Source organism: Macrobrachium nipponense, chromosome 23 (genome assembly GCF_015104395.2).
Source record: "Macrobrachium nipponense isolate FS-2020 chromosome 23, ASM1510439v2, whole genome shotgun sequence".
Lineage (NCBI taxonomy): Eukaryota > Metazoa > Arthropoda > Malacostraca > Decapoda > Palaemonidae > Macrobrachium > Macrobrachium nipponense.
In genome coordinates, this window is record NC_061090.1 from 70,009,207 (window position 1) to 70,030,984 (window position 21,778).

Below are 21,778 nucleotides of genomic sequence, written 5' to 3' on the forward strand. Positions count from 1 at the left end.
CAAGTTACGTTGATTTTTTTTTTCAATAGTTCCATATACACTGTTCAACTGAAATCAAACATTTCTTGAAAGAATAACGCAGTTATATACGACATACAAATACTATACAATATAAGAAGGATACATATTTGGAAACAAAATGATGGTGTTAAATTAATAGGTCTTTTTTTTATCACTTTTCGTTTGAAAAGGAACTGTAACCTGTCCCTGTGGTCACATCCAAATTTTTCATCTACCTTTTCTATGAAATCTGTTTTGTTCAAATTGAATTTATGACGATGTACGCCGAGCATACATAACCCGGAAAGTCGTTCATCTGACATAATAGGTTTCAGCCAAGTTTTCACTCGCCGAAGTGTAGTACTTGAAGGACCTTTCAACTGTGCGTGTAGTTACTGGCAGAGTCAATAGTATGAGTAAGGCATGGCATACGGCGGAATATAAATGTAATTTTTCAAAGATCTGCATTTATGCGAATTGTTTTCCCTTTCTTCCATTGAATCTATCATGCAGAATAATCGTTCCCTGTTCTAAGGAAGGTAATGTACGCTTTCTCATTTTTGTTAAGTTGTTTTTTATATTTACAAAACCTTAAAGTCTACGTGTTTTCACTAGCTGACCTTTTATTGCCTGTAGCAATATTCTACTTGGTAGGTTACGCTATCATGTTTTTACTTACATGAGAGCGTCATTATTGTTATTATTTTATATCATTGGCCATCTCAGCAGCATTACGCTTGTAGAGATTCTTTTCTATTTCTCGCTACAAGAAAGAGAGAGAGAGCCCATTATTGATTTTTATAACTTTGGTATCATAGTTTACATGTAAAGTTATATCTTAGTTTTACCAGACCACTGAGCTGATTAACAGCTCTCCTAGGGCTGGCCCGAAGGATTAGTTATTTTTACGTGGCTAGGAACCAGTTGGTCACCTAGCAACGGGACCTACAGCTTATCCATGCAACGTAAAAACACCATACAAACAAAAAACAAAAAAAACACAGCTTATTGTGGGATCCAAACCACACTATGTCGAGATATGAGTTTCTATCACCAGAAATAAATTCCTGAGATTCCGCGTTGGCTTAGCCGGGATTCAAACTTCGGACCACCGAATTGGCAGCTGAGCACGAAAACCACTCCAGCGAGGAACTTGTTTACATGTAAAAACTATTATAGAAGTATATATACACCAATCTTGACTCTATATTATTTGATAATGACCTTCATAGGCGCTCTACTAACCTGTTTAAAGTAGCACAGAAAAAAGCCACTATTCGCAAAAAGGAAAAGAAGAATCTCTACAAGCGTAATGATGCTGAGATAGCCATTACTTTTAATACAGTATGCTTGAGAGAGGGTCTGCTTCCTACGTACACTATTATTATTATTATTATTTTTATTATTATCGAGTACTCTTAGTCGGTGGTTATATATATATATATATATATATATATATATATATATATATATATATATATATATATAATTCAAACTACAAATGTCCTTTAATATCTAATTCGCTCTGTCTCGGAATTAATGTATTTCATATATGTAAACCGAAGGGGAATTTTTTTTAGTTGATAAAAAGGACATATTTTGTAGCTCGAATAATTTATATGAATCACGGTGATGTAATAATTATTCTATATATATATATATATATATAATATATATATATAATAATATCTATATATATATATATATATATTATTAATATATATATAATAGAAATAATGAACACATGGAAACGTATTTCACAGAAATATAATATTTGTGATTCACATCGGGAGAGTCAGATATCAGTTACCGTGAAATATGTGCGCAAGTGTCCATTATCTTCATTATGTCTCACAGCTAAGGTTAAACTAAAAATTCGAATGATACGGTAGCGACTGACTCGCCTGACGAACCGTCAAATTGGGTCAAGTTTGCTGGTAGGTACGTTAGGCTTTAGGTATGGAGTACTTGGGCTGCAACTTCTTCAGTCTATGGTTTCTTAGACCAGGCGTCAGTCGCCTGGGAACAGGGTTGCCAATTGATATGTATTTACCCTCCAAACTGAGTTTAAAAGACTTTACACAAAACCGTGTGTGTGAAGCTCCACTAAATTGGCAACGATGCTCGGGAGACCGAGATTCGTCCTTTGTGTGCAGTGGCGGAATTAGAGGAGGGGGAAGTCGCCCCCGCCCCCTTCACCTTTGAATGGCGTCCCTAAGAGTGGATTATTATCAAATATCAATGTCAGCAAATATCAACTTACAATAATAACAATATTAGTAGTAGTAATTGTTGTTGCTGTTGCGTTTGTAGCAATAGTAGCATCAAGAAAAGATTTTCAGAAATCAGGCATAAACTAAAAAAAAAAAATTAAATAAATAAAAAAAATTCAACGATGAAACAACGGGCTGAGAGGGACTTAGAATACGAGAAAGAAAGAACAGAATGTGGAAAGTAATGAAACAAATTCGTAAGTTCCAACACAGAGAGAGAGAGAGAGAGAGAGAGAGAGAGAGAGAGAGAGAGAGAGAGAGAGAGAGAGAGAGAGAGAGAGAGATGCTGATAAGACTTTCTAGCTTGGCTATTATCCATGTGCATAGGGATACCGAAATAAATGTAGATGCAGAGGATGTGATTGATAAGTTTGCTTTAGAGGGAAAACATAGACTGGAATTTGTTCTTTAACTTTACTGTTAAAAATACGTATGTCAGTATGACAAATGCTTTACCCAGCTTACCGTTTGTGAAACATAAATATTAAACCCGTGCCAAATATGTATTTTTCTTTTGCTTTACTGATGAATTATGTTCATTGCTTTATTTACTTAACTACTAGTGTGCAACTAATGCAAGTATAGCAGATAATTTTAACATATGTGGTAAAGAATGGTATGAATGATCTATTTTTCAGTTTTGGTCTGTAGGTGTTCCCAATTAAAACTGGAATGTATTATATATCCCAATTTCAATCAATCACTAGAGATCTGTAACTGGTATCTTACAAGAATTATGGGTTACAGGTTTTTTTTTTTTTTTCATATTAACCACCATAAATGTACCAAAACTTGCCCCTAAATGCTTGTGAAAGCGTTTTGCCTTCCTCCAAGCGTTTTGCAGGGGGAGATACCGTTCTCTCCCGACGACATAGATTTAGCCAGCCTTATGCTGGCACGGGCTCTTGCTTTATAGCAGCCCGTACTTTAATAAATAGCGGCCCCCCCCTAAATCCTGGATCCGTCATTGTCTGTGTGAGTCATATATATATATATATATATATATATATATATATATATATATATATATATATATATGTGTGTGTGTGTGTGTGTATATATATATATATATATATATATATATATATATGTGAGTGTGTATATATATATATATAATATATATATATATATATATATATATATATATATATTATATATATGTATATATATACAGTGTGCGTGTACTGTGTATACACACACATACGTACGCACATATATATACACACATATATGAATGAATTGAAAAAGCTATAAATTATTGTTACAAAAATTTCAAACATTTGCACAAAATTAGAATTAAAGGAATGAACAATATTTAACAATTTAAATTTTGTTCGTTCATTTAATTGTAATGTCGTGTAAATTGTTCAGATTATATATATATATATATATATATATATATATATATATATATATATATATATATAAAGATAAATGCCACGAAGGAAAAATAAACGAAGGAGTCTGCAAGATCTTTCGACTTAAAAGTCCTTTACTGAGCAGAATACTGACAAAAATACGAGAAAAGACAATACAAGAAGGTTCGTATAACTGACAGATAGGGATTATAAAGGGATTAGTACCTAGAATCCGACACACCTGGAAGATAAGAAACCTTCCCAAACAAGCATAAACAAAGGGTGCAATTAAAGGTTTAAGACAATCATCTCAGATACAATCTCCAGACAATTAAAGGATTATAGGTGACAGCTATTCGGAACCTGGTAAACCAAACCATATTCACAAAACATGACAGACATACATTACAATAAAATTTAATAACTCTAAGGCAACTGATTTTTATTTAAGTCAGTAATTATATCTTTGATTTCATTCTTAAACATGTTACAGATACAAGGGTCTAAATGAAAAAGGCCACGACTAACATTGAAATTACAATGAAAAGTAAGTTGTATTAAAGCAGATTCTAAAAGATTTCGTGATAAGACATCTCTTGACCGTGCAATTACTGAACTGTCAATCCAATTAATTCGGTGGTTGTTTTCACTTAAATGAATAAATAATGCATTAGATTTTTGCCCAGTTTTTACAGAGTATTTATGCTGGCTTAGCCTTACTTCTAAGCCTTAGAGTTATTAAATTTTATTGTAATGTATGTCTGTAATGTTTTGTGAATATGGTTTTGTTTACCAGGTTCCGAATAGCTGTCACCTATAATCCTTTAATTGTCTGGAGATTGTATCTGAGATGATTGTCTTAAACCTTTAATTGCACCCTTTGTTTATGCTTGTTTGGGAAGGTTTCTTATCTTCCAGGTGTGTCGGATTCTAGGTACTAATCCCTTTATAATCCCTATCTGTCAGTTATACGAACCTTCTTGTATTGTCTTTTCTCGTATTTTTGTCAGTATTCTGCTCAGTAAAGGACTTTTAAGTCGAAAGATCTTGCAGACTCCTCGTTTATTTTTCCTTCGTGGCATTTATCTTTATTTATGGATTTATCACGTTCCTAACTTTCGTGATTCAGTTATACATATATATATATATATATATATATATATATATATATATATATATGTGTGTGTGTGTGTGTGTGTGTGTGTGTGGGCTGAAATTACGAAAGACTCCACATATGTTTTGAAGTAATTGGGATTACCAAATATCTCGGACGAAGGAAGAGGCGGCAAGAGATTTTGTAAGATTTGCGCAATCAATGTCGATAGAAACATGTAGAGCTCGGCTCAGGTGTTGCCTCATCGATTACTCGTCCACATTGCGTCAGAGAACTCCCTGCATGTTCGAAGAAACGGGATAGATTGAAGGGCAAAGATAGAATATAATAATTCATGCCGAAGGCCGAGCTCTGGGACCTATGAGGTCATTCAGCGCTGAAAGGAAAATTGAGAGAATTGAGAGGAAGACGTTTGAAAGGTTTAAAAGGGGGAAAACTTCACTGTTAGGAGAGGGTGGAATGTAAGATGAAAGGAAGGATATGAACGGAGATACAGTAAAAGGAATAAAAGGGGTTGGCGCTAGGGGCCTGCACTGACGGCGCTACCCCCTTAAGCACAGTGGGCCAGAACAGTCATTTTATGGACAAAATTATCTTTTGCTTTCACATCCAAGTATTATTTATCATTTTCCAGTATAGACGTTTAGAGTATTGTATTTACAAGCAAATGTAATAATATGAGTGATACGTTTACCCCTTTTTTTGTGTATTTGGTAAAATATAGTTAGGAATATATAACCTTTATATTTGATACCTTTATTCAATGCAGAAAAGATAAGAATAAAATTTTTTAAAAATAAGATTATTTCTATCAAATGCTGTCATTGAAGATTTTACAATATAATTAATTTAATGAACGTAAAGAATAACATGTTGGCTATACTATTATACTATTGTAATATAAATATAGAAATAAAAGCATTTAATCCATTAAAAAAATCTAAAATAACAAGGAACTTTCACTCGTATTAAGACTACATGATACAAATCGAAGGGTATTTTGGGTGTCAATTTTTGCTTTCTTCAGGTAGTTCAGTTTTTACAGGCCTGTCTACTTTTCTTAAAGAACTTACCAAGGGATCAGATGGACATGTAATCTGATCATTAAATCTTCATTTGTCTTTATTCGTGATGTTTTCATTGTGAAAGATTCCCTAAACTTCTTGAATTCTTTATCCTTTGCTTCTTGTGCCTCCTCAGATAATATGCCAATTGGTAGATTGAAGTTGCATGTCACTGAAGCACCATGAATTAACAACCGATGCAAGCTTTGGGGCATGTAGTACCAGTTATAATTTTGTGCAGTATCCAAGCAAAACCTTTCACACTGATGCGCATCGATATCAAGACCAGATGACATTGTTGGTAAAATCAAATAAAGTTTATAAACAAAGGATTGATCAAGGCCAGTGATTTCGAATGCAATTTCTGCATCCTTGAAAAACCTGCAAGCAATATTCCTATCATTAGATGTAGCATTCTTATAGTCTCATTTTTAGTTTCAATTGAGAATTTCATTTATGGATGAGTAACGAGAAGTGAATTTCCAGCACCAGAAAAACAGTTCTCTAACTCTTCAATGGAACCAGGGATCGATCTCAGAATCACAGGGTTGGCTTTTAAGTGCTTTGCTATTGACCCACTGATGATCTCTATTGCAAATTAGTAATTGTAGTAGTATAAGCAGTAAATATTTCCTTATGCAATGGCTCCATGACTTTCCTGATTTACAGGTTCTAGATATTTTCCTGCCCTAAACCAAGCTAATCCTTTGAACAACCTTAAAATCCAAAACTACTAGCAACCTAACCCCCTCCAACTTTTTAGGTTGGGATTTGCCACAAACCCTTTGTAAACACTGTGTAGTTAATTATTAAGATGACGAAGTACCTACTCGTTGGCAGCTCTTGTCACTTTATGCCGTTTGGTTACTCAGACTCCCCGGTTGAATGGCGCCATGAAAGGGGAGGTAGCGCTTCGGTTATTATTGCCCACAAAAGCTCGAATTACAAATTGGTGCAAAGAAAACAAATATTTTCCCTTTCTACTCAAGTTCTAGTATAATAAAATTCATAAGAGATACGAAGCAAATGCAAGCGAAAAAATTGCTGCATACTTGTTTTTGTTAAAAAATATTTGAAGTACTTTTGTATATATCTATATAACATGGATTAATTGCATGTTATGCACAATATTTGAAATGTTCAGTCATAGAAATAACACGTAGTGAACTTGTTGAAACTCTCTTATAAACTAATGAAACACAGACCTGATATCACAGATGCTACATGCACACAAATCTGATGTAGACTGATCACTAGCATACTGGGAGAAAATGTACTTAGCCGATTGCGTCTAAAAAACCATAACGCCAGTCTAACCCCTACTCCTTAAATAATAATATAATATACGGTTCCCTTTCTAAAAACTATTCTAATTTACGTTTCTAATATAATTTTGATCAAACTAAACAATATTTTTTTGGTTTTTGTCCACCTCCTGGCCCACTGTGCTACGGGGTGAAAGGGAAATTAACAGTAAAGAAGAGGTTTGAAAGGTGTGACAGGAGGAAAACATCGCGGTTGCACTATGAAACAATTGTTTGAGAGAGTGGAAAGGCAGATGGCAGAAAGAGGATATGAACGGAGGTACAGTAAAAGAAATAAAAAAATATTTCGAACAGGACTGTATCGTTTTGAACTACTGAAACCGCAAGAAACTTATTGAAAATTTTCCTCTCCTCATTATTTAATTTGGTACGTAAAGCACCAGGATAAGGACAACTGTTCCCTGCAGAGCTCAAGATTCAAATGACAACGAAGACTGTTAGGGGAGAGAGAGAGAGAGAGAGAAGAGGAACGAGAGAGAGAGAGATGAGAGAGGGAGAAGAGAGGGAGAGAGAGAGAGAGGAGAGGGGGGGGAAGGGTGTCCACGTGCTTTAATGAAATTATTGCAACAGATGCCACGTAAAAAAATCAGACTAAAAATAAAATAAAGCCATTAATGAAAATTGTATATATATATATGTATATATATATATATATCTATATATATATATATATATATATATATATATGTGTGTGTGTGTGTGTGTGTGTGTGTGCGCGCGCGCGCGCGCAGTATGTGCGTCTATGGCTGTCTATATAGGTAAATAATTTTCAAAAAGTAATTTAACTAACACATACATCATGAATATTACGAACTTTCTCGGCCTCAGAAAGATAATTGTAAAGAATATTAATAAATAAATAAATGATTGAAAAGCAATCACGACAAACAGTTCACGAAAATGAATGTTTAGGAAGCAAAAATATTCAATCTCTAAGAAGATCAAAAAGTTAAAAGAAAAGCCAAAAGTACGAAGAAATGTCGGTCTCTAGACAGTGGAACAGTCATACAACGACCACCTGTCATTTAAGCGTTAGTCATACAATTCACAACATCTGTTACAGTTCGTTTTGTTAAATGGTCTTTTCGAAAGACGTTCGAAAGCGTCAATTTTTATCTTGCCAACACAACAAAATACAATGAAACTTACAGTAAATTGGCTGTCATTCCGAAAACTTACCATCATCCGATTGTAGTTTACCTTTGGAAACGAGAACTGTTCCTCACTGCATAAGAACAGAGTTGGGGAAATGTTCGGTCTCTTCTTTTCTAGTCAGCAACGAGAAGTTCGGAACTAGTTCTTTTTTTTTTATCGGTTTTCGGGTGGGCGGTAGTATTATTCTCCAAGTGTTGTAGATAAACGTATTTAAGCAGCGATAGTGGTGCTGAGGTTGTGACCTGCTGTGATTCAGTCTTGCTTCTGCTCCTGTCGCGCTCAGTTCTGTCCACATTCGACGCTTAAAAATGAGGTAAGAATTAAAAAGTAAAAAGGGGATAAACACTGGAAAGCATAGCTCTGAAAGAATTGGACAGTATATCTTCCATGATACAGAAATTCACGTGCCAAACCTTAGTTTTTGCGAAGTTTTTTGAAATCACTGAATGCAGTAGTAAATCAGTCAGAGTTAGGGCCAGTATCTTCTGTTCCCTGTGATTCTTATCTAAATAAAATCATTAAAGCAGCAAAGGTCTTTCTCCCTTTGAAAGTCTCGCATACTAAAATTTTCAGGTTTTTCCTAAAGCTCAGTCTACTCAGCTTTGAACAGTCTCACATTCCCTGACATTTTCAGCTCTTTGCTAAAGACCACAGTCTTCTTAGCTTTGAGTCTCACATCGCCTGCCATTTTCAAGTCTATGCTAAAGTTCACAGGCTTCTTAGCTTTGACAGTTTCACATTCCCAGACATTTTCAGGTCTAAACTAAAGATCAGTCTACTTAGCTTTGACATTCTCACATTTCTTGACATTTTCAGGTCTGCCTAACACCACAGTCTTCCTAGCTTTGACAGCCAAACATCCCCAGACATTTTCATGTCTCCTGTAAAGCTTTATCATCTTACATTTTCAGGTCTCCACTGATGATTGCAGTCTCCTTAGATTTGACAGTCTCCTCACATTGTCCTCCATTTTCAGGTCATCACTGAAGCTCACAGTCCTCCTGGTTTTGATTGGAGTCACTCTGCCTTTCATTGCGTCAGACACTGCACCCAGTGGAGCGCCAAATAGTGACAATAACGGTACTGCTCATACTGACCATGAATACAGTGAAGATACCGAGGATTCGACGCATGAAGGTGATTATGACGACGACGACGACGACGATGATGATGATGATGATGATGACGACGATGGTGATGATGATGAATACTATGATGATATAACCACTAAAGTTCCCCGCCATTAGATGGTTCTGAATATCATCGGCAAACATGGTAAGGGTGAATAAGATACAATTTGTTTGTTAATACCACTATTTCTGTACATTTCTCAATGATTTGCATAATTCTGTTGTTAACTTTAAAGAACAATACTGTATATTTAAAAATGAACTATGAATGCGGATGAGGTTACAAATCACAGACCCTAACCGTCCTGGCTGGAACCTACTCTTGGGTAAATAATTAACTACTTTACATAGTCTAGAAATTAATCCCAATATCTATCGCTATTAAGTCTGGTGCCACTTGTAGCTTCACCTCATGGCTATTAAATGTCAAATATAAGCGATGGAATGATGATAATGGCCTTACAAAGACAGAACACAGGGCAATTTCTATAAAATCTCAATTTGCCTTCATTGATTTAAGCAGTGATTTAGCAGGAACCACCTGACACCTATTCGCATTTGCTAGACCATATCCAGTGATGGAGAAGGATGCAGTAGGCTACCATCCTGATATTTCCTAATTTCCAGAAACATATTTCTTCCCTAACTGGATATCCTTTCATTTCGATTAAAATATATACCGTTACATTAGTTTTCAATTGGTCTAAAAGAACCATAGATTTCTCTGAGCTTCTGGTTTGGTTTGATTCAATGAAACTGAGGCTGTCAACCCAAGAACCAAGACCTTCAGGTGCCATTCAGCACTTAAGACAGTAAATAGGAGTTGGAGTGGTTGGGCAGCCAGATAAGGAATTTTTAAAGCCAGGCATTGTAGGCTACCTCATGACAGTGAAACCATATTATTTGGGAGAATTTAATGATCATGATTATTTTCCTTCTATAAACCCCACATACTGAAAGGTCTATTGCTTTACTTTTCCAGGGATTTGCAGTGAGTTGTCATCTGTAAGTCTAAGCCACTAGTATCATCAAAGATGGCGTAGGGGACTTCATTTCAAATTGGGGATGAAGCTTCAAGGAGTATAAAGAGAAAAGACATTATCCATGACTATGTTTCCTAGGTGAAGCCTACACACTCCCATGTCAATATTAGAACCAATCTATTGTCACATGATCATTGACAATTTGTTTGTCTTTTTAACGAGTAAAAATTATTTTAAAAATCAAAACTTCATTCTTCAGCTTGAATGCTATGATTGGTAGTAAATATTATCTACCACTTGTGCACTTATTTTTCATTTTAACATCAGCTTGTTTTATATGTGATGTAGAATTTGTTTGTTACACATTGGCTCGCTGGTTTTTCCAATAAAAAGGTAGTCCTGGTTGTACGTATTTTTAACCAACTCTAAAAAAATGTCAATCTTTCAAATGGTTCACATTCACTCCTATAAAATATTTGTCTATAACATATTTGTCATTCCTAACTAAAACCACAGATTTAAGAGATTCACTTCAATAAAAATCATTATTAATATAAATACTGATTTTATTTACATCTCATTACAATCCCGGTTTCATACTATGAACATATCACTGGGAAATCATAAATGTCTCGCCAAATTGATTGGCTTCTGGCATTTTTACCTAAATGCATGATGAACATCATGCTAAATAGATAAAATAAATTCAACTGGTTTTCCTTCTGTAACAAAAGATGCTGATGAGCAGGGTAGTGTAATAATCAACAAGTAAAAAATCTTAGTGTATATTGTCTCCTTTCATGCCTGACCCTACAGATCCATGGCGTCGTTCCCAAATCATCCGGTGTTTTTGTTTCATGTAAGCATCCTTCACATCCCCATATGCGCCCAGATCCCCATCTGTCAGAGAGGAAGAAAGACAAACAGAAATCAGTTTCCTTGTCTTGAAAAGAATTAAAATAAATATGGCTGCCACATTCCATTAAACACTGTGTCTAATTCTCAAAGGATACACATTATGAAAAATACCACAAAAACAGTTACCTTACACAGTAAGTATTACGATTATGATCACTACTCATTTAATATCAGAATTAAAGTGATACATTTGGTTGTCTTTGGAATGGGCTGTATGTGTTAACCTAAATTACCAGTATAACCATTTTTGCATCTATACAACATGTTGAGAGCACAAAACATCTCTAATATGGATGTCAATATTAATGCAACTTTTCTGAACAAAATAATTTACCAAACCTGTCAAGAGCTATAACAGTATTATGCAATGCATAAATGATAGTGATATTAGAAGAATGTTAAAAAATAAAAATACTAATGGCTGCAACACACAAAATATGTCAATACAATATTTAATAAAATAGGACACAAAGAAGCAAAGAGATTTATCACTGCCTAAGGCAAACCTCTGGCTACAGAAGAGTAAATATTTGAAGACAAAAAATTTCACCAAAGAAATTCTTCAAAAAAATAAAAAATTAAAACTTTTTTTTCATTTTGAAATGTTAACAAACCTAATCTTTCTAATAAGCTTACTCATTAACATTAGTCATCTGTAGCTTAAAAAATACTTGAGGCAAATCTTGAGCTTATCATGTTATAATTATGTATTAACAGTTGAGCAGATCCAGTTTAAGAAAATTACCATACGTACTAATAAAAAAAATTTTGCATTACGTGAACCAATTTCTGTTATAAAGTATATCAATAGGTTATGACTAAAATTACTATTCACGAACAAAGAGGTACTTCTGTTACGTCTCAAATTCATAGTTTGAAACAAACCAAATTTTGCTTTTGACTACGTAAAGAGTGGCAGTTTGTATTTGTGCATGAACAACTTACTTTTTATTATATTAAATAACTGGAAAAATAAATTAGTATCACTGATTTTCTACATATCTAAATACCACTCACAGTTCAGAAAATTGATTCACAATTGCAGAAATATCTATGACCACCTACAGTATTATTTCTAAACTTGATACAACACTTTTTAAATGTGCAAAAAGGCTCCACAGAGTACATTATCATCAAAAGAATATGGCCTTACATTTGATGAACCAGTTCTCTGCAGCTTTCTCATAAGCTTGTAACATTGGGGCACATTTTTCTCTATGATTTGGAGCTTCATACAAATTACAGTCCTCCATGCGTTTACGCAGAATGTTCAAAACCTCACTGTCAACCATTCTGTAAATAAAACAATGGGGAGATGAATAGAAAATAGATTGTTATAGCTATTAAAGACTAAAACTATTTTGAGCATTGACAGGCAATTTGAAACAAAGTAAAAACATTAAAACTGATATTAAAACCTGAGATAAAGTAGGAATTGCCTTCATATACATTATTTCATCATTTGAATACAGCAACACCTTTTAAAAACAGGATCAGAGCAAGAAAATTTTGCATTAAAATATGTATTCCTAGTAACGCAATGAATTAGTGTTATGACAGACTCCTTATAATGCTATTTTGTTCCTTAACATTTCTTGTACGAGATGAATTAATTACATTTACATGCATGATACAGTGGTACCTCGACATACGAAAGTCTCAACTTACGAAAAATTCAAGTTACAAAAGCAAATACGAAGATTTTTTTGGCTCTACATACGAAAATAGTTCAGGTTACAACAGGTTGCTGTAAAGTCCCGAGATTTGCCCAGACCACCGATAACAATTTTAAAACTCGCGCACCGCCAACTGAGTAGACTCGCCACCATCCTCCCGCTCTCCCATTGGTTCCTGATGCTAGTCACCGCCATAAGATCCTGCTCTCCTATTGGTCAGCATCTCTCCCATAGTGCATCTACGTAGCAGCATTCTTCGGTCACTCCGAAGCATCATCGTTTGTGTACGCACGCGAAATTCGTTCGTTCTATACGATTTTGTTTATTAATGTAAATCGTTAGTGATTTCGTTGTAGTACTACTTTATCATGTTGTGTGAGAACTTTAGTACATACGTATACTACATAACTTAATTACGTACAGTAGTATATACTACGTAGTCATGGGTCCCAAGAAAGTTGCTGAAGTTCACGGAAAGAAGAGGATGCTTTCTATGGAGAAGAAGGTGGAGATAATTAAAAAGTATGAAGCTGGCACGCGGTTGAGTGTGATTGCTAAGGAATACAGCCGAAATCCGTCGATGATAGGCACCATCCTTAAGAAGAAGAAAGCCATCAAAGCAGCTACAACTTCCAAGGGCATGACTATTTTGTCTAGCAAGAGGAGCCACGCGCACGACGAGATGGAGATGCTGCTTCCTGTCTGGTTAAAAGACAAAGAAATCGCTGGCGATACGATAACCGAGACAGCAATCAGCCACAAAGCCAGCGCTATTTTCAGCGATTTGATTGCCCAGGCCGAAGACAACGGAGGAGAAGGGACATCGACACCAACCCCAGACTTCAAGGCTTCTCATGGGTGGTTTGAAAAATTCTGGAAACAGACTGGCATCCATTCAGTGGTGCGGCATGGGGAGGTGGCCAGCTCGGACACGAAAGCGGCCGAAGCCTTTAAGATGTTCGACGAGATGACAATCAACGAAGGCTACAGTTCTCAGCAAGTCTTCAACTGAGGAAGAGAAGAAGCTACCCGGGCTTAAGCCTATGAAAGACAGACTTACGTTCGCACTTTGTTTGAATGCTAGTGGGGATTGCAAGGTGAAGCCCCTACTTGTCTATCATTCTGAGACTCCTCGAGCCTTCAAGGCCCACAAAGTGCTAAAGGGGAAGCTTCCAGTGATGTGGAGGGCTAATGCGAAAGCCTCGGTAAAGAGACTTTTGTTCACCGAGTGGGTAAATCTGTGTTTCGGCCCGACAGTGAAGAAATTCTTGGAAGAGAAGCGCCTCCCTCTGAAATGTCTGCTGTTGTTGGACAATGCCCCTGCTCACCCTCCTGGCCTCGAGGAAGATATCCTAGTGGAGTATTCTTTTATCAAGGTTCCTCATCTTCCGCCTAACACCACCCCTCTCCTCCAGCCCATGGACCAGCAAGTGATATCGAACTTCAAGAAGCTATATACGAAACATCTTTTCAGGAGATGTTTTGACGTGAATTTTGGAAGGAGCATTTCGACTTCGTCATATGCATCCAACTCATCGATCAAGCTTGGCAGGAGGTTTCGAGGCGAACCTTGAATTCTTTGTTGAGGAAACTCTGGCCTGATGCCGTATCCGCCCAAGACTTCGAGGGAGTCAACGTGGGCGAAGCTGGTGCAGATTCAAAAACAGTTGACGACCCTGAAACTGTTTCGCAACCAGATCTTGACGAGATCATTTCGCTCGGCAAGTCCATGGGGCTGGTCGTCAACAAGGACGACATCAATGACCTTCTCGAGGAGCACCAAGAGGACCTTACGACAGATGACCTGAAGGTGTTGGAGGCCATGCAACATAATGTCGTTCAAGAAGAGTTCTCTAGCAGCAGCTAGGAGGAGGACAACGACCCTATGACAACGGCAGAAATTAAGGATGCTCTAGCTGCCTTTCATAAGGTGCAATCATTTGTAGAAAAGAGACACCCCGAAAATGCTTACACAGGTCATATGCTTGCGTAGTTCGATGACGTTTGCCAGAGTCGTTTCAGGAACATTGTGAAAAGTAGGCAGAAGCAATCTTCCTTGGATGGTTATTTTTTAAAGAGGCCTTTAGTAGGAGTAAGCAAAAAGAAAGATCCAATTGATACTACGAAAAAACAGAAAGTTGAAAGTGGTGAAGAAATTGACATTTTATAAAAAACGTAAAGTATAAAAAAGCACAAAAAAATTTTATTTAAAAAAAAATAAAAAATTAATTTTAAGTTTTTTGTAAAGTTAAGTGATATGGTTTTGTGCCATTTGTTAATGTGTTTCGTAAAGTTAAGTATATTTTTCCTCACATTTTTTAATGTGTTTCGTAAAGTTAAGTGTACAAACTAACAAGTTTTCTGCCGTTTGTCCTCCTCCTCTGTCGCCACTTTCGGAGATAGCCTCACTCGAAAGGTAAGGTTCCACATTTTACTACATATGTACTAGATATTTCTTTGAACCCAGACACTAATACACTTTATTTACAGGTACTATGTAGTACATATTAGTAGTACGTATTAAGTTAGGTACTGAATGGTCCAAATTGTTGTATTTCACTGTTTATTAGTTAATTTAGCCTTATTATAAAATTTACTGGGATGTTTTTGTAGGGCTTGGAACGAATTAGGCAATTTACATGTAAAATGCCGTTCAAGATAAGAAAAGCTCAAGTTACGAAGGCCGCCTCGGAACGGATTAATTTCGTATGTCGAGGTACCACTGTATATTTAAAAATAATTGATGGATCACATCAGGGCCAGCGAAGACAACCCACTTACAGACCCAAATTCTGCTGAAAGGACGATGGCAAATTCCACGAGACAAGGGGGAAGCCAATTCCCTGACTAAAGTTTGCACACATTTGTTCATTTCTGCTGTATATACAGAGAATTCTTAGCTCCATTCTATATCCAACATAAACCATTCCTCACTGGGTCCCAAAAGAGGTCAAAATGTTTTCGTTTCTTATGATCTCATTAATTTAAGGCAGAGTGATCGCAAAAAATAACATCTTGCAAATTATACAGAATACATCACACTCACATGGTAAAGACACAAGCATTTACCAAAGATTGATTACTTTATCCAAGAGTGAAAAATGATGTTATTATGATATAACAAAGTTTCATGTATACTTACCTGGCAGGTTATATATATAGCTATATTCTCTGTTCGCACTGGCAGAATTTTCAAAACTCGCGGCAACCGCTAGATCACTGGTAGTTCAGGTGATCGCCACCCGCTCCCGTGGTCGCTGGTGCTCGGAATCATTCCCATTTTCGTCAGATTTTTCTCTCTGAACCCTGTCTTCCTGAGGGGGTTGGTGGTGGGTGGGAATTAATTATATATACCTGCCAGGTAAGTATACATGAAACTTTGTTATATCATAATAACATCATTTTCATGTATGGACACTTACCTGGCAGGTATATATATAGCTGATTGACACATTTGGAGGTGGGTCAAAGACAGCAACATTGTAAGAGTTTTTTAAAAATTTAAAAATTTAAAATACTCTTAGATTCCTTTACCTGCTAAGGTTAGCTGACTTCAGCATTCCTGCCTCTTAGCCTGCTAAGCCTTAGTAGCTTCCAACTAGGACGTGACCTATTAGTTGATGAAGCTAAATACAAGGGTCTGACAACTGGACGGGACCAATTTGTTGACAGGAAACCCTAGCCCTCTCTTACCACGGGCATTCATGCTAGGATAAGTTAGACCACCTGAACCACACACAACACTAACCTAACACACTACACTTCACAGACTGAAGAGGAAATCACCCTCTCAGACAACCGTAAAAACAACACCACACTTCATTAAAATACCTAGCATGTTAGTAAGTTATGGGGTGGAAAATCCTTTGCCCAATACTGCTCCTGAGGATACATATGGACCCAACGTTTGACAATTGTCAAACGTTGTTTTTGACGTTTCTAAGGTTAATGATTGCAACACTGAATTAGTCCTCCAAAACGTCGTTTCAATGATATCTTTGAGGGCCATATTCTTTTAAAAGCCAACGAAGTAGCTACTGCTCTCACTTCGTGTGCCTTCAACCTTAAGGATGCCGAAATTTTCTTCTTGGCATAACATATGAGATTCTTTAATTAGTTCCCTAAGGAAAAAGGCAATAGCATTTTGGTCATTGCTCTGCTAGGTCCTTCACAGAGCACCACAGTGATTCTGAAGTTCCTCTAATCTTACTGGTTTTAATCCAAATAATAGCGCAATGCCCTTTACTGGACAAAGAACTATCTCTTGTTCTGTCCTACTAGATCTGAAAGACCCATAATTTCAAATGACCTTGGCCATGGATGAGCTGGATTCTCGTTCTTGGCTAAGAACCCCTCCCGAAAAGAGCAAACCTGCTTTGTCATGTTTCCAACCAATATGTTTGCTAATTGCTTGCAGCTCACTCACCCTTTTAGCTGTGGCCAATGCCACCAAAAAGATGGTCTTTTTTGTGATATCTCTCAACGAAGCTTGATCCATCGGTTCAAACTTACTAGTTCCTAAAAATTTCAGGACCCACCTCGAGATTCCAGGAAGGCGCTCTGTATTGGGGCTCCTTCCTTGTTGCAAAGGACCTTATGAGGTCTCTCAGATCTAGATTATTTGTAATATCTAGACCTCTATGTCTAAATACAGAAGCCAACATACTCCGATACCCTTTAATCGTCTGAGTTGACAATTTATTTCCTTCTTTAAGTATAAAAGGAAGTCGGCAATTTGGGTCACAGAGGTACTGGATGAAGAAATCTTCCGACTCTTGCACCACTGCGAAAGATTCCCCACTTCGCCTGGTACAACTTAATAGTAGAGGCTCTTCTAGCTCCGGCCACCGCTCTGGCCGCCTCTCTAGAAAACCCCCTCGCTCTGACAAGTCTTTCGATAGTCTGAACGCAGTCAGACCCAGAGCGGGTGTTCTTGTGGTAACCGTGTTGAAGTGGGAGGCTGTTTGAGTAGATTCTACTCTTGCTGGAAGTGTCCTTGGTACATCTATTGTCCATTCCAGTACCTCTGTGAACCAATCTCGGGCCGGCCAGTATGGAGCTATGAGAGTCATTCTTGTCCCTTGACTCTCCCTGAATTTCTTCAAAACCTTCCCTAATATCTTGAACGGGGAAAGGCGTAGAGTCTAGCCCCGTCCAATCTAGAAGAAAGGCGTCTACTGCGACTGCTTGACGGTCTGGGACTGGAGAGCAATACGTCGTCAATCTCTTCGTCATTGCTGTCGCAAACAAGTCTACACTGGGCGACCCCATAATTTCCACAGACTCTGGCATACTTCTAAATGAAGCGTCCATTCTGTTGATAGAAGTTGACCTTCCCTGCTCAACAGGTCCGCTCTCACATTCTTCTCCCCTTGAATGAATCTGGTGAGAAGGGTTACGTTTTCCTTCTCTGCCCAAAGAAGGATCTCCTCCGCCAACTTGCAAAGAGAGATTGAATGTGTCCCTCCTTGTTTGCGGATGTACGCCAGAGCTGTGGTATTGTCCGCGTTGACTTGTACCACCTTGTTGCGAATCACCGCGTTGAACTCCTTCAAGGCCAAGAAAATCGCCATCAGTTCCTTCCTGTTTATATGCCAAGCCGTTTCCTCCTTGCTACCAACGACCTGAGACTTCTTGAAGTCCGAGAGTCGCTCCCCAGCCTGCGTCCGAGGCGTCTGAGAACAATACATGGTCTGGGTTCTTTGCTGGAGAGACGCTCCCTTTGCTAACTTCCCGGAGTTAGCCACCACTTTAACTCCTCTTTGATCTTGCGAGGAATTCGAAAACAGGAAGGAATCTGGTTGCGATTTTCTTGGCCAGACTTGGTTCAAAAATATTTGTAGGGGTCTCATGTGAAGCCTTCCTAGAGAAACGAACCGTTCCAGGGACGAGAGTGTCCCCAGTAAGAACTCATCCACTCTCGTGCTGAACATTGTTCTTTCTCTAGAAAGGCTTGCACTTTCCGGATGCACAAGATCTTGTCTGTTGGGAGACGGAAAAGCCCCGAAAAGTCACTGAGGAGATCAGAATCCCCAAATAAACTAGCTCCTGACTGGGGTTCATATTCGACTTTTCTAAGTTCACCATCAACCCTAACTCTTTCGTTAATGTTAACGTCATTTCTAAGTCCTCCAGACATTGCTTTCTTGATTGGGCTCTTATGAGCCAATCGTCCAGGTATAGAGACACTCTTATTCCTAGAATGTGTAGCCCACTTCGCCACGCTCGCCATCACTCTTGTAAAAACTTGTGGGGCTGTGCACAGTCCAAAACAGAGGGCTTTGAACTGAAAAAACCCTGTTCTGGATCACAAATCTCAGGTACTTCCGGTATCTTGCATGAATTGGGATATGAAAATATGCGTCTTGAAGGTCCAGGGTGACCATCCAGTCCCCTGGACGTACCGCTGCCAGTACTGAATCGGTCGTCTCCATCGTAAATTTTGTTTTCTCCACAAATAAATTGAGTTGACTTTACGTCCAGTACTGGTCTCCATCCCCCCGAGGATTTTGCTACTAAAAACAGCCGGTTGTAAAATCCCGGAGATAAGTGATCCAGAACAGGTTCTATTGCTCCTTTCTTGAGCATAGAAAGAACTTGTTCTTGTAGTGCTTCTTGTTTCCTGGATCGCTGTAGTGAGCTCCCACGCTCTCTTGGTGATGTCGCAAGAGGCGGTCTCTTTAGAAAAGGGATCTTGTAACCTTCTTTGGCCACCTTGACTACCCAAGGATCTGCTCCCTTTTCTTGCCAAATCTCCCAAAACTTCTGGAGTCTGGCACCTACTGATGTCTGAAGGACTTGCTGTTCATTGTTTAGTACTGGTTTCGAACCCCTCTTTGGACGGAGTTCTTCTTGCTCTGAAGGCCGGACGAGAAAAGGACTTGCCTCGAAAGGGCTGACTAGCTTGCCTTGATTCCTTAGGAGTCTTCTTAACTACCTTGTTGGGTAAAAATTTCCTTACCGAGGAAGTTAACAGATCCTGCGTCGCCTTCTGAGTTAGGGAAAGCGAAATATCCTTGATAATATCCGCAGGAAACAATTGCTCCGAAAGTGGGGAAAAAACAAAAGCAATTCGGATTTCTGGGCGTTCGAAAACGCCCCTTAGCAGCAAAAGAGCATAGGGAGTGACCTTTTCCTTTAAAACTCCTGCGGTGAAAAGAGATGCCAATTCATTCGCTCCATCCCTTAAGGCTTTGTCCATGCAGGACATAATACTGCTTGGGAGTTGAGAAGCCGTTGCTTCATTATCTTCCACTGTCGTCCAGAGCTCCCAAGGACCAATCCAGAAAATTAAAAACCTCGAAGGTCCGGAAAATCCCTTTCAAGAGATGATCTAATTCTGATGGAGACCACCACACTTTGGCCGAATTCAAGGCATGTCTGCGGGAACTGTCCACGATGTTGGAAAAATCCCCCTGGGAGGAGGCAGGCACTCCCAGGCCGAGATTTCCCTGTCGCATACCAAATTCCGGACTTCGATGCCAATTTGGCAGGAGGGAAAGAGAACACAGTCTTGCCCGCTTCCCTCTTTTCCTTCAACCACGTATCAATTCTTTGAAGGGCCTTCTTAGCCGTAATCGAAAACTTCATCTTCAAAAACGAGGACTTCTTCGGAGTTTTATTCTTGGAGAATTGAGAAAGGGGTGATGTCGGAGCTGCAGGCTGAAAAATCCCCTCCAAAAAGTGAAGAAGGCAATTCGTCAATTTCTTATAATTCTGAAGAAGGTGCTTCACCTTCTTTTCCTCCTCAGATTCTAAGTCTTCTATTTCCTCTTCTGCCGAAGACACATCCTGTAAACCCAGGTCTTGCTGCAGAAAATCTTCTCCAACCTCACGTGAAGAAACCTGCTCCTGCCGCCTGCGTCCTGCGTCCTTCTGAGCTCCGAGGTTGCGTCCTGCGTCCTGTTCCGGAAGCTTGCGTCCTGCGTCCTGCTCCGAAAACTTGCGTCCTGCTTCCTGTTCTCTTAACTTGCGTCCTGCGTCCTGCTCCCGTAACTTGCGTCCTACCCGAGACTCCGAAGCCTGACGAGAAGGCGGCCAACCATCATGCGTCCTCTTAGACGACTTGACTGGGAGAGATGCGTCCTTACGCCTTGTAGGAGGAAGTTCCGATGTTCCCCACGATTTAACCAAATCGGCTAACCTTCCTTGCATCTCTTCAAGGAAGTTCCTAGTCTCTGCTTCCTGGCGTGAAGTCTGAGCAAGCAGAGAACAAAGACGAGACGGATCATCAACACGAGAAACTCGATCTTGAGTTCTACGATAAGGGGAAGATATCGGAGAGACTGCTCCGTATTCAGAAGGAGAGCTCCTATCCCGAGAACCGTCGTACACATGAGGTCTTGCGTCTTGTCTTGACTTAAAGGATCTCCTCCTTTTAATCGGAACCACCTCTTCCTCATCACTAGAAGAGAAAATCTCGGGACTACTCCACTGCGGGTAACGCTCATCTTGAGAAGACGTAGGTCTATGCGTCCTCTTCAGAGGACGCGAAACTTCCGCATAACGTCCATACCTGCCTGACGCAGCACTATCTGTCGAGGAAAGACACTTCCCAGTGTCGCCTTTTCTATGGCGCACTGCTGCAGCCTGGGACGCAACAGGACTGGCCTGAAGGGACGACTGATCGTAAGGGAACCCCTCTCGCCTCCCTTCGACTGTCGACATGCCTTCTCCCTGGGTCTGGGAGCTTGGCAGAGGTCTAGGTCTAGGAGCACGAGTTGAGACGATCAGCCGCCCCCTCCAACTACACTGACACTTTCAATCGTACCCACTTTGTCTG

At 38.7% G+C, this 21,778-nt stretch overlaps 2 protein-coding genes across 2 annotated transcripts in view; one reads left to right on the forward strand and one right to left on the reverse strand.

The window, feature by feature from the left end:
* Positions 1 to 8,447: 8,447 nt before the first annotated feature.
* Positions 8,448 to 10,804, forward strand: LOC135201572 (uncharacterized). The gene is made up of 3 exons (XM_064230596.1): positions 8,448 to 8,602; positions 9,266 to 9,564; positions 10,402 to 10,804. Exons 1-2 carry the CDS (start codon positions 8,598 to 8,600, stop codon positions 9,534 to 9,536), a joined length of 276 nt encoding a protein of 91 aa, XP_064086666.1. The 5' UTR covers positions 8,448 to 8,597; the 3' UTR covers positions 9,537 to 9,564; positions 10,402 to 10,804.
* Positions 10,805 to 10,947: 143 nt separating this feature from the next.
* LOC135201567 (NADH dehydrogenase [ubiquinone] 1 beta subcomplex subunit 10-like) overlaps positions 10,948 to 21,778 on the reverse strand; it is a 34,561-nt gene continuing 23,730 nt past the window's right edge. Inside the window, exons 3-4 of the mRNA XM_064230584.1 lie at positions 12,474 to 12,613; positions 10,948 to 11,302 (exon numbers count right to left, since the gene is read on the reverse strand). Coding sequence (XP_064086654.1) covers positions 11,181 to 11,302; positions 12,474 to 12,613 — 262 coding nt within the window. The 3' untranslated portion in view covers positions 10,948 to 11,180. The remainder of the gene's footprint in view (positions 11,303 to 12,473; positions 12,614 to 21,778) is intronic.